This window comes from Mobula birostris, chromosome 5, assembly GCF_030028105.1.
Source record: "Mobula birostris isolate sMobBir1 chromosome 5, sMobBir1.hap1, whole genome shotgun sequence".
NCBI classification, from domain to species: domain Eukaryota; kingdom Metazoa; phylum Chordata; class Chondrichthyes; order Myliobatiformes; family Myliobatidae; genus Mobula; species Mobula birostris.
Genome location: NC_092374.1, coordinates 88,975,761 through 88,990,168, shown reverse-complemented (window position 1 = coordinate 88,990,168; position 14,408 = coordinate 88,975,761). Strand labels below are relative to the sequence as shown.

Genomic DNA, 14,408 nt, shown 5'->3' with positions numbered 1-14,408 from the left:
ACCTGGGCAATCTGAGGAAAATTCCCCTGCCCAGCAAAAGTCGACAATCTGACAGATTGATGGAACCAGTCAATTAAGGCTTTCCTGAGGGAACTGAGTTCCAAGCATTAGGGAAAGATCGTCTGTAGACCCTAATTATGAACCTAGCTGGACTGCATCGGGAGTTTGTAGAGACCCAATGGGATGAATGACCTTCATTACTGCAGCAACTCCACATTTCAATGGGAGGTTTATTCACAGCCGAACGTAATCTATGAGATTGCAGCCGTTAGATGTGGATACAGACTCATTGGTTGGATTATCAGTGGTAATTTTTGCAGTATGGAAAGATGTATTTAAGCTAATAAGGGTCATTACAAGAGGAACACGTCACCCAGGAGAATCACGCTGATTTCGTCTAACAACCAGATGTTCCAGTGTGCAAAGAATCTGCTTTGGGAAACTGATCTGCACAAACAAGTCCCTTTGCAGTGATGCTCTTGTGATCATTAACCATTGCTGATCATATCTGTCCCATCCCATGAGCAGCCTATCCCAACCTGCAACCCTCTACTTCAATCCATTCTCTTCTATCCCAACCTATTTATCTTCTATCACAATGCACGAGCCCTCTATTTCAACACACAGGCCCTATCCCAAACTATGGAGTATCTGAACTAGCACATAGGCCCCCTGACTCAACAAATAGATCGCCTGTCCAACACATGGGCACTCTCCCCCAATCCATGGACCCTAGCTCAATCCATGGACCCTTTGTCCCAACCCACAGACCCTTTGTCCAAATGCATAGACCCAGTCCAACACACAGACCCACCTTCCAAATCCATGGATCCTCTGTTGTAGCACATGGACCCCCTGCCTTATAAAGTTAAATCAAGTGACAACAGGCCTTTGCTTCCAGACGAGCTCAGTGCCTTCTATGCTCACTTTAAGCATGGAGGAAACATCCCAAACTCTCACAGCCCCCAGTGATCCTGTGATTTCAGTCCCTGAGGCTGACATGCGAGCAGTCTTGAGGAAGGTGAACCCAGGAAAAGCATCCGGCCCAGGTGGGTACCTGGCCGGGTACAAAAGACCTGTCACAACCAAGAAAAAATCTGCAGATGCTGGAAATCCAGGCAAGGCACATAAAATGCCGGAGGGACTCAACAGGCCAGGCAGCACCTATGGAAAAGAGTACAGTCGATGTTTTGGGCCGAGACTCTCCAGCAGGACTGCCCGAAATATCATCTGTTCTCTTTTCCATGGATGCTGCTGCATTCCCCCAGCATTTTGTATGTGTTACAAAAGCCCTGTGCTAATCAGCTGGCTGGAGTGTTCACTGAGATCTTTAACCTCTTGCTTTGGCAGTCTGAGGTACCCACCTGCTTCAATTATACTGGTGCTTTAGAAGAACATGGTAAACCTGCCTCAATGATTACCATCCAATAGCACTTCCATCACAGTGACCAAGTGTTTTGAGAGGATGGTGAAATATATCTCCTCCTGCCTGAGTAGTGACTTGGATCCACTTGAATTTGCTTACCAGAGCAATAGGTCCACAGTAGATGCCATCTCACTCAACCCTGGAACGCCTAGACAGCAAAGGTGCATGCATAAGGATGCTCTTTATCGATTGCAACTCAGCATTCAATACCATCATTCCCTCAAAACTAATCAATCTCTAAGACTTTGGCCCGCTTTGTGAAATTGGATCCAGGATTTCCTCAAGTGTAGACACCAGTCAGTTCAGATTGGCAACAACGCCTTCTCCATGATCTCTATCAGCACAGGTGCACCACAGGGCTGTGTGCGTAATCCCCTGCTCTACTCACTGTACACTGGTGACTGTGCGGCAAAGTGCAGCTCCAACACCATACTCAAATTTGCTGATGACACCGCTGTTGAGGGCCAAGTCAGAGGTGCTGATGAATCAGCATACAGGAGGGAACCTGAAAATCTGGCTGAGTGGCGCATTTGAACAGATTGCTGTGTTTTGCACATTGGTTGAATGCCCAAGCAGCTATGATCTTTCATTGATTCTATTATGGTTATTATTCTATTGTGAATTTATTGAGCATGCCCATAAGAAAACGAACCTCACGGTTGTAAATGATGACATATGTGTACTTTGATTTACTTTGAACTTTGAATGTGAACACATGTATCCTCTGTCCCAGCACATGGAGCCCTGTCACAATCCATGAACTCTCTATTCCTACACATGGGCATTCTGTTCCAATACATTCACCTCTGTCTTGTCACATGGATATGCTGTCCCAACATATTGACCCTCTGTCCCCGCACTCAGACCCTCTGTCTGATACACTGACCCTCTGTCTCCACACTCAGACCCTCCGCCTAACACACTGACCCTCTGTCCCTGCACACAGACCCTCTGCCTAACACACTGACCCTCTGTCCCTGCACACAGTCCCTCTGCCTGACACACTGACCCTCTGTCCCTGCACACAGACCCTCTGCCTGACACACTGACCCTCTGTCCCTGCACACAGACCCTCTGCCTGACACACTGACCCTCTGTCCCTGCACACAGACCCTCTGCCTGACACACTGACCCTCTGTCCCTGCACACAGACCCTCTGCCTGACACACTGACCCTCTGTCCCTGCACACAGACCCTCTGTCCCTGCACACAGTCCCTCTGCCTGACACACTGACCCTCCGTCCCCGCACACAGACCCTCTGCCTGACACACTGACCCTCCGTCCCCGCACACAGACCCTCTGCCTGACACACTGACCCTCTGTCCCCGCACACAGACCCTCTGCCTGACACACTGACCCTCTGTCCCCGCACACAGACCCCCTGCCTGACACACTGACCCTCTGTCCCCACAGACAGACCTTCTGCCTGACACACTGACCCTCTGTCCCTGCACACAGACTCTCTGCCTGACACACTGACCCTCTGTCCCCACAGACAGACCTTCTGCCTGACACACTGACCCTCTGTCCCTGCACACAGATTCTCTGCCTGACACACTGACCCTCTGTCCCTGCACACAGTCCCTCTGCCTGACACACTGACCCTTTGTCCCTGCACACAGACCCTCTGCCTGACACACTGACACTCTGTCCCTGCACACAGACCCTCTGCCTGACACACTGACCCTCTGTCCCTGCACACAGATTCTCTGCTCCAACACCTAGATTTTTTGTTACAAAACACGGATCTTTTGCTGCTACAGATGGACCCTGTCCCAAGCAAGGACCATCTGTCTCAATAATGGAGCCTCTTCTCCAGGACGTAGACCCTCTGTCCCAACACCTACAGCCTCTGTCCCAGTGCATGGACCCTTTGTTCTGATCCATGAGCCCTCTGTCAGAATCCATGGACCCCTGTCCCATCACATAGACCCTCTGTTCTCATCCACGTGCCCTCTTTCCCAACATATGGAAACTCCGTCCCAACTCATAATCCCTCTATCCCAGCACATAGACCATCTGTCCTAGAAGTTGGACTCTCTGTCCCAATCCATGAGCACTCTAATCCAGCACATGGACCTTCTGTCCAAAACATGGGCACTCTGTCCCAACCGATAGACCCCGTTCCAATCTATAGACCCTTTGTCCCAACACACGAAACCAGTCCAACACACGGACGCTCTGTCCAAACCTATGGATCTTCTGTCCCAACATGGACCCTCTGTCCCAGCACATGGATCCTTTCTCACAACAAATAGACCCTGTCCTAAGCATGAACCCTCTGTCACAACACATGGTCTCTGTCTTGACACATGAATCCTCTGTCACAACACATGGATCCTGTCCCAGCTCTTAACACATGGGACCTCTTTCTCAATAGATCCTCCTTCACAATTCATAGACAACACATTCAAACTCCTCTATCTCAACCAATGCATCCTTCAACTCAACCTATGGCCCACATTCTCCATCCCAACCCACTGATGCTTCATCCCGAGGTATAGATACTCTAACCTGTTCAATGACCATATACTCTAGCCAATGAATCTATTATCCAAATCCTATGAACCCTCCACTGACCCTTCATCCCAACACAGTGACCCTCTGCTGCAACCCATTAATTCTCTTACCCCAAACCTCTACCAGGAATTTATTGTATCTCAGTAGTGATAAACGTACAGCATAAAATAAAATCTTCCAAGAGGACCACAACCTTGTCAATGGATTTGGAGACTTGCATGCCTCAATGACCCAGAGAGCTATGTTGGCTGGACTCAGGGCTTTATGCTTTGGCTCTTGGTAGGGTCACCCATGCCATCAGGTCAAAGGGTAGAGGCCAGACTAAGAGTGGTCCACCCTTCCTCCAGGTTCGGGGGTTCAGCTCAGGGCTAACAACCTAGACTGGTAAAACAAAATTGTTATGGAAACAGCAATGAAGAATTCTTCTACATCCGAGTGTGACAGTATTCCTGAGTCTCCACCTGGGACTTGCGTGACTGACGGTCGTGAAAAGAGAGAGGAAGCTACTGACATGATGAAGGAAGTCCTGAACACCACCAGAGATGGAGGACCTTCAGTGCTGCCCTAAACACCAGCGGTGTAACAGGCGGTAAGTAAGTATTAAAATAGAAACAGACCATTTGGGCCAATACACCTGGTCTCTCATTCGATATGAATATGGCTAATGTATTATTTTGAGCCTAATGCCTGTACTAAACCCATATCCCTCCATTCCTCAATATCTAGATTTCTGTAATTGCCTGGAATATACTCAGTGACTGTGACTCCACGGCTCTCCAAAGAGAATTCCAGAGACTCACCACCCTCTCTCCTGAATGATCCATCCCCAACTTTGAGACCGTGACCCACGACTCGAGACACCCCAAACAGGAGAAACATCCCACCAGCATCAACTATGTCAAGCCATTTCAGAATCTGCTACATTTCAGTGAGTTCCCCTCTCATTCTCTCAGACTCTAAACAGTGCAAACTCTTTCCATTGAATTGTTTCTAGCCAGATGAACTCACCATCCCAGGGAATTTTCCTGAAGACCCTCCCTCCACTCCAGCTCAATGAAACAAATGTTTCTTGTTGCTGCACTTTGCAATTCTACTCCTCAACCTTCTTGCTTTCCACATCACAAATACTGCACCCTCCACTCATCTCAACTTGCCCCTCAGGGAAATGAGTCCCTGGTGCAGTGGTTGTTTAAAACCATAACACAGAAGAGAATAATACCATTCAGCCCAAAATCATAAGACACCGTTTAAGACTATAAGATCATAAGATGCAAGAGAAGTCCACCATTTGGCCCAAGACCATAAGACAATATTTAAAACTATAAGACCATAAGACGCAAGAAAATTAAACCATTCAGCTCAATCGACTCTGCTTCGCCATTCTATCATGGCTGATTTATTATCCCTCTCAGGCCCATTCTCCTGCCTTCTCGCTGTAACCTTTGATGCCCTCACTCATCAAGAACCTATAAACCTCTGCTTTAACTGAAGTGGTTAGCACAATGCTTTATAGAACAGGTGACCCAGGTCAATTCCCACTGCTGCCTGTAAGGAGTTTGTATGTTCTCCCCATAAAGGTTTCCTCCGGCGCCCCGTTTTCCCCCCACAGTCCAAAGATGTACTGGTTGGTAGGTTAATTGGTCATTGTAAATTGTCTCATGAGTAGGCTAGGATTAAATCGGAGGGGAGGGTGCATAGGTAAATTTCTGGATTGGGTGGCTCAAAAGGCCGGAAGGGCTTATTCTGTGCTCTATCTCACTAAATAAATAAATATCCCCAATGGCTTGGCCTCCATATCCATCTGCGGGAATGAATTGCACAGATTCTTCAACCTGTTTAAGACACAGATTCATCTCTAGTCACTCTAATAACTCTTCTCTGCTGCTCTGAATCAGTGTGGCAGCTCACTCTCTTGCTAAGTAAAGGCCGTATTGCCTACTGGGACAAAAAAATTCTACTCCATGTGGGGCAGCCTAACTGAGGCAGACAGGGTTTGTGCTGATGTTTCAAGCCAGCTAAAATACACCCAGTGGCCACTTTATTAGTCACCTCCTGTAACCAATGAAGTGGACACTGAGTGTATGTAACACTGCAACACACACCCCCATCTGGTGTGGGAGCAGCTGAGCATTGGGTCGGAAGACCCAACAAAGGACTGTGAGAATGGCCGAGAGGATCATAGGGGTCTCCCTACCATCCATCGGGAACATTTATCAGGAGCGCTCTATACCTAGCCACTTAGATTACATTTGGCCCCATTCTGATGTTTGGTCTGAACAACAACTGAACCTCTTGACCATGTCTGTATGCTCTTATGTATTGAGTTGCTTCCACCTGATTGGCTGATTAGATATTAGCATTAACAAGCAGGTTTATTGGTGTACCTAAAGAAGTGGCCACTGAGTGTGTAACTGTACAAGCACCCTCCAAGTCTGTGGTGGGTTAGCAACCAAGAGATCATTAGATATTAACAGAACTGAAGGATGTGGGGTTAGTTCAGGAAAGTAGCCTTTAGTTAAAAGACCAATATCTGAAGAGCAGAATGGCCTACTGTTACTTCTATCTGTTACGTTGTTTAATATTACCAGGGCAGGGCAGGTGCAGAGGGACTGGATACAGAGTAAAGCTCCCTCTACACTGCTGCATTAAATACTCTTGGGAAATACAGCATGGGTCAGATCAGGACCAGTACTCTCCACACACTCCCATGGCAGAGGTTAAAAAAAGAGTGAAGCTTCTTCTGCACTGTTCCAACACACACTCCCAGGGTCAGACACAAAGTGTAGCTCCCTCTACACTGTCACATCACACACTCCCAGGGTCAGACACAGAGCAAAGCTCCCTCTACACTGTCCATCACACACTCCCAGGGTCAGACTCAGAGTGAAGCTCCCTCTACACTGACTCATCACACACTCCCAGGGTCAGACACAGAGTGAAGCTCCCTCTACACTGTCCCATCACACACTCCCAGGGTCAGACACAGAGTGAAGCTCCCTCTACACTGTCCCATCACACACTTCCAGGGTCAGACTCAGAGTGAAGTTCCCTCTACACTGTCCCATCACACACTCCCAGGGTCAGACACAGAATGAAGCTCCTTCTGCGCTGTCCCATCACACACTCCCGAGACAGGGACAGCACAGGTTAGACACAGATTAATCGCAGAGCTGCTGAGTTCAAGTTGACCAACATGATGTCAGCAAGAGAGTGACGGATCTCACACATGAAGGTGACGGACCTCACACGCAATGAAGCCCACGGGGACCTACCAGAGTGAAGGGGCTGTTGAGGAGGGTGATGAAGAGATCGGCTACCGCCAGGTTCAGGAGGAAGAGGCTGGTGGCGGTGACGGTCCTCTTTTTCTTCAGGACTGTCTGGCACACCAGGAGATTGCCGAAGACAGCCAGGGCGATGATAACGGAGTAAGCCAACGCCAGCAGGGCTTTGACGGCGATGTTCTGAGCCTCGGCGCTGTTTCGCGCTGATTCGAGCAAGTGTCGGAGGCGATCGACAGAGAAGTTCTCGAATTTGCTTATGTTCCATTCCCAGTCACCTCGCAGCCCCTCCAGCTGGGAACAAAGGGCTTTGGGACAATTGGTGAGGCCAGGCATCTCTCCGCTCGCCATTGACGGTGACTTGGACCTTCCCGGGAAATGAGATCCCACTAGTATCCGTGTCCTCTTGTCCGCCTTTCGTCCGGCGATAGGAGGATGTGGAAGAAAGTCTCTGGTGATGGGACAGCCCGTTCAAACCCCGTTTCAGTCCAGGTCAGAACAAAGTGAAATTTAGTTTTCGGGTGAAATTGGACGGTCCGGTAGAGTCCGGGTGAATTTGAAGCGTGCAGGCAGTTTCGGGGGGAAATTGGAGGACTCGGTCGGATTCAGGATGAGTTTGAAGGGTCCAGTCAGTTTCAAGGTGAGACTGAAGTATCCTGTTAGTTTTCGGGTGAGATTGCGGATCCGGTCAGTTTCTGGGTGAAATTGAAGGACCCGGTCAGTTTCGGGGTGAAATTGCGCTTCCAATCTCACTAGCTCCGACGCTGTTATGTGGGAGGAGTTTCAGCGGCCGCCGGAGATACTGGCTCTCTAAATAACCCTCACAAACGAAAAGACTGGGAGAAGGTGGGGGAAGAGAGAGGAGTGAGCAGATGACTGGGAGCAGTGGGATTTACGGAGGTGAGGAGAGACAGGGACAGTGGAGTACGGATGAGAGCGTTGAGGAGCAGGGGAGAGCGAGCAGGGAGCGAAGGGAGGGTTAGAGAGTAGAGAAAGAGAAGATGGAGAATTGAGGTGGGGGAATGGGAGAGGGAGAAAGTAGATGAACGGCAGAGGGGATAGAATGGAGGGGGAGAGGGAAGAGATCAGAAGGAGGGGAGAGGAAAGAGAAAGAAGTAGGGAAGTGAGTGAGGAAAGGGAGAGAGAAAAAGGAGGGGGAGAATACAGTACCTATACCACTGCACCCGACCCTTGCTCTCCCCAGCTGGATGAGTGAGCAAGGTCCTTCTTTGGGTTAGAGTCATAGAGTCATAGACTAACACAGCATGAAAACAGGCCCTTCAGCCCAACTCATCCATGTTGACCCAGATGCTCATCTAAGCTAGTCCCATTTGTCTGTTTGTTCCCCTATATCCCTCTAAACTGTTCCTATACTTAGAGCTGTCCAAATGTCTTTTAGTTACTGTTATTGTATCTGATTCAACTACCTTCTTCCTCTGACAGCTCATTCCGTAAACCATCCTCTGCATGAAGTCACCCCACCCCCAAGATTTTAAATCTCTTCCCTCCTGCCTTAAAAATATGCCCTCTGGTGCTTAGAGTCATGGAGTCATAGAAAACTACAGCACAGAAACGGGACCTTTGGCTTATCCATTTAAACTGTCTAGTCCCGTCAACCCGCACTATCATAGCCCTCCAATCACCACCTATTCATGTACCGATCCAAACTTCTCTTAAATGTTGAAATCAAAATCACATCTACCACTTGTGCTGGCAACTCATCAACACTCTGAGTGAAGAAGTTCCCCCTCATAGAAACATAGAAACATAGAAAACCTACAGCACAATACAGGCCTTTCAGCCCACAAAGCTATGCCAAACATATTGCTGCCTTAGAACTACCTAGGCTTATCCACAGCCCTCTATTTTTCTAAGCTCCATGTAGGCAACCAGGAGTCTCTTAAAAGACCCTCTAGTTTGTCTCCACCACTGCCGCCGGCAGCCAATTCCAGGCACTCACTACTCTCTGCGTAAAAAACTTACCCCTGACATCTCTTCCATACCTACTTCCAAGCACCTTAAAACTCTGCCCTCTCGTGCTAGCCATTTCAGACCTGGGAAAAATCCTCTGACTATCCACATGATCAATGCCTCTCATTGTCTTGTACACCTCTATCAGGTCACCTCTCATCCTCCATCGCTCCAAGGAGAAAAGGACCAGTTCACTCAACCTATTCTCATAAGGCATGCTCCCCAATCCAGGCAACATCCTTGTAAATCTCCTCTGCACCCTTTCTATAGTTTCCAAATCCTTCCTGTAGTAAGGTGACCAGAATTGAGCACAATATTCCAAGTGGGGTCTAACCAGGGTCCAATATAGCTGCAACATTACCTCTCAGCTCTTAAACTCAGTCCCACAGTTGATGAGGGCCAATGCACCATATGCCTTCTTAACCACAGATTCAACCTGTGTAGCAGCTTTGAGTGTCCTGTGGACTCTGACCCCAAGATCCTTCTAATCCTCCACACTGCCAAGAGTCATGCCACTAATGTTATATTCTGCCATCATATTTGACCTACCAAAATGAACCACCTCACACTTATCTGGGTTGAACTTTATCTGCCACTTCTCAGACTAGTTTTGCATCCTATCAATGTCCTGTTGTAATCTCTGACAGCCCTCCACACTATCCACAACACCCCCAACCTTTGTGTCATCAGCAAATTTACTAATCCATCCCTCCACTTCCTCATCCTCATCATTCATAAAAATCACAAAGAGTAGGGGTCCCAGAATAGATCCCTGAGGCACACCACTGGTCACCGACCTCCATGCAGAATCTGACCAGTCTACAGCCACTCTTTGCCTTCTGTGGGCAAGCCAGTTCTGGATCCACAATGCAATGTCCCCTTGGATCCCATGCCTCCTTACTTTCTCAATAAGCCTTGCATTGGGTACCTTATCAAATGCCTTGCTGAAATCCACCTGCACTACATCTATGGCTCTACCCTCATCAATGTGTTTAGTCACATCCTCAAAAATTCAATCAGGCTCATAAGGCATGACCTGCCTTTCACAAAGCCATGCTGACTATTCCAAATTACATTATACCTCTCCAAATGTTCATAAATCCTGCCTGCCTTTCAGGATCTTCTCCATCAACTTACCAAACACTGAGGTAAGACTCAATTGTCTATAATTTCCTGGACTATCACTACTCCCTTTCTTGAATAAGGGAACAAATTCCACATCCCTCCAATCCTCCGGAACCTCTCCAGTCCTCATTGATGATGCAAAGATCATTGCCAGAGGCTCAGCAATCTCCTCCCTCACCTCCCACAGTAGCCTGGGGTACATCCCATCCGGTCCCGGTGACTTATCCAACTTGATGCTTTCCAAAAGCTCCAGCACATCTTCTTCCTTAATATTTACATGCTCAAGCTTTTTGGTCTGCTGCAAGTCATCCCTACAATCGCCAAGATCATTTTCCATAGTGAATACTGAAGCAAAGTATTCATTAAGTACCTCTGCCATCTCCTTCAGTTTCATACACACTTTTCACTGTCACACTTGATTGGTCCTATTCTCTCATGTCTTATTCTTTTGCTCTTCACATACTTGTAGAATGCCTTGGGGTTTTCCTTAATCCTGTCCACCAAGGCCTTCTCATGGCCTTTTCAGGCTCTCCTAATTTCATTATTTAGTTCCTTCCTGCTTGCCTTATAATCTTCTAGATCTCTATCACTACCTAGTTTTTTGAACCTTTTTTAAGCTCTTCTTTTCTTCTTGACTAGGTTTACAACAGCCTTTGTACACCACGGCTCCTGTACCTGACCATCCTTTCCCTGTCTCATTGAAACATACCTACACAGAACCCCATGCAAATATCCCCTGAACATTTGCCATATTTCTTCCGTACGTTTCCCTGAGAACATCCTTCCTTTCAACAGTTCACCTTTCATCCTTAACCGATGACCTCTAGTTGTAGTCTCACCCAACCTTAGTTGAGTGAAAGCGCCTGATTGTATTTACCTGATCTATACCCCTCATCATTTTGTATACCTCTTTCAAATCTCCCGTCAAGTTTCTAAGTTCTAGGAACCAAGTTCTAATTTATTCAATCTTTTCTTATAACTCATGTTCTCCAGTTACAGTAACATCCTTGTAACTTTTTATGTACTCTTTCAATCTTATTTACATCTTTCCTGTAGGTAGGTGACCAAAACTGCACACAATACTCCAAATCAGGCCTCATCAATGTCTTATACAACTTCAACATAACATCCCATCTCCTGTACTCAATGCTTTGATTCATGAAGGCCAACATGCCAAAAGCTTTCTTCATGACCCTGTCTACCTATGACACCACTTTCAATGAATTATGGACCTGTATTCTATGATCTCTTTGTTCTACCACACACCTCTGTGCCCTACCATTCACTGTGTAGGACCTATCCTGGTTAATCTTCCCAAAGTGCAGCACTCCCCAATAACTCTCCCGCTATTGATGTCAGGTTCACCAGCCTAGAATTTCCTGGTTTATCTTTAGTGCCTTTCCTAAACAGTGGAACATTGGTTATCCTCCAGCGCATCCATAGTTGTGAACTTTCCATGATTCAGGACATTTACAAAGGCAGGTGTGAAGAAGGGCCCGAAGGATCATTGGGGACCCGAGCCCCCCCAACCACAAACTGTTCCAGCTGCTAACATCTAGAAAGTGGTACCACAGCATAAAAGCCAGGACCAACAGGCTCCGGAACAGCTTCTTCCACCAGGCCATCAGACTGATTAACTCACGCTGATTTGAGTGTATTTCTACATTACATTGATTGTTCTATTTATTATAAATTATTATAAATGACAATGATTGCATATTGCACATTTAGATGGAGGCATAATGTGAAGATTTTTACTCCTCATGTATGTGAAGGCTGTAAGAAATAAAGTCAATTCAATTCAGTACTCCAGTACCACACTTTGATTCCGTTTCCTTGGAAGAAAGACCATGTGCATTCAGCGCATCTATCAGAATCAGAGTCAGGCTTAATATCACTGGCGTATGTGGTGAAATTTGTTGTTATGTGGCAGCACCAATGCTTCCAACCTCTTGAAGAACTGTTTCCACAACCTCCTAACAGTGAGCTCCCTATATCACAGCTCCCATCCGTTCATGCACGCGCACACACACTCAGCATTCACTTTATTACCTGCAAGAGTTCTGTTGCTGTAGCCTATCCACTTCAAGGTTGACATTTTGTGCATTCAGAAATGCTTTTCTAACACAACTGTTGCAATGTATGGTTATTTCAGTTACTGTTGCCTTCCTGTAGCTTGAACCATTCTGGCCATTTGCCTTTGATCTCTCTCTCTCTCACATGCTCTCTCTCTCTCTCTCTCTCTCTCTTTCTCTCTCTCTCTCTCTCTTGCTCTGTTCTCCAGCTCTAATCACCGAGGGGCCCAACATGAGCAAAGAGTGCAATGGTACCAACATTGACCGATGTCCCAATGTCCCTGGGGGAGCTGCAGATGGACCAATAGTTCCAGCTTCAAAGATTTGAATAGCAGACCCATGTATGTTAGCACCAGCAGCTGTATGTGTGGTGGTTAATATGCATGTGCATCTGTCTGGGTGTATGGGAGCGGTGGTATCTGGAGCTCACTTTTAGGAAGATGTGGAAGTAATCCTTCAGAGCATTCAGAAGGTCAATTAAGAGTCAACTGTGGAGGCAAGAGAGATGGAAGATGCCGGAATATGAAGCAACAATCCAATGGAGGAACTCAGCAGTTCGAGCAGCATCTGTAGGGGTAAAGAAATTGTCTGGGTTTCAACCCAAAGCATCAACAGGTTTTTCAAGGATTAAAAAGTTTTCGAAGTAACTTTATTATCAAAGTATATGTCAGCATATATGACCCTGAGATTCATTTTCTTGCTGGCACTTACAGGAAAATAAAGAAATACGACAGAATGTATGAAAAACAATACATAAACAAAAACTGACAACCAATGTACAAAACAAGACAAATTGTACAAATAAAATCTATCCATTGATCAATCAATTAATTAATTAGAAAGATAATACTGAGATCATGAGTTGTAGATTCCTTGTAAGTGAGTCTGTAAGTTGTGGAATCAGTTCAGAGTTATGGTGAGTGACGTTATCCATGCTGGCTCAGGAACCTGGTGGTTGTAGGGTAATAGCTGTTCCTGAACCTGGTGATCGTGGTACCTAAGGCTCCTGTACCTCCTTCTAGATGGTGGTGGCAAGAAGAGAGCATGGTCTGGATGGTGGGGGTCTTTGATGATGGATGCTGCTTTCCTGTGCAGCTCTCCTTGCAAATGTATTCAATAGTGAGGAGGGCCTTATGAACTGGGTGGTATTCAGCACATTTTGTAGGCTTTTTCCATTCCTGGGCATTGGATACTCACCATTGTGCATCTCTGCAAGATTGACTACATTTTAGATGACATGCCAAATCTTCGCAAACTGCTGGGAAAGTAGAGGTACAGTCATGCCTTCTTTGTGATGTCACTTATATGCTGGTCCTAGGACAGATCCTCAGAGATGATAATACCAAGGAATTTAAAGTTACTGACCCTTTCAATTCCTTTCCTCCAGCAGATGCTACTCGACCCGCAGAACTCTTCCAGTAGACCGTTTGCTACTTAAGCCCCCATCATGTGACTGTTGGCATTGAATCAAGAAATTCTGTTTGTAAGATTTGTTGGAAGGAGTTGGAAATGTTGGAGAGGGTGCAGAAGAAGACCACCAGCACAGAGCATTCTGCAATCTCTGGGGCTGGTTGGACAAACCCGAGGTTCTTTTTTTCTGGAGTGGTGGAGGCTGAAAGAAGACTGATAGAAAGTAATAAAATTATGAGAGGAATATAGAGAGCAGACAGCTATTATCTTTACCCCTTCCCCCCTACATATCCCTCCATTTTTCTATCATCTATGTTCCTACATAAAAGTTTCACAAATGTCCCTAATGTATCTACCTCTACCACCACTCCTAGCAGGACATTCCATACATGCACACCGCTCTTTGTGTAAAACACTTACCTCTGACATCACCTTTAAACTTTCCTCCAATCACCTTAAAATTTTGCCCCCCCCACCATATTATGTTCAAGTTGGTTGCAAGAGGCAACCAATTATGAGAAGCAAACACAGGCAGCAAGTCTCTTATTCCTAGGATTGAAATGTCTATTACAGGACTGGAAGGCATGAGGCTAAGGTGAGAG

At 46.6% G+C, this 14,408-nt stretch overlaps 1 protein-coding gene across 1 annotated transcript in view; it reads right to left on the bottom strand.

Annotated features, from left to right (window-relative positions):
* The window catches only part of LOC140198372 (G-protein coupled receptor 83-like), an 84,195-nt gene extending 76,619 nt beyond the window's left edge, over positions 1-7,576 (bottom strand). The window contains exon 1 of the mRNA XM_072259468.1: positions 7,220-7,576. Within this exon, the coding sequence (XP_072115569.1) occupies positions 7,220-7,576 (357 nt within the window). The remainder of the gene's footprint in view (positions 1-7,219) is intronic.
* Positions 7,577-14,408: the final 6,832 nt, after the last annotated feature.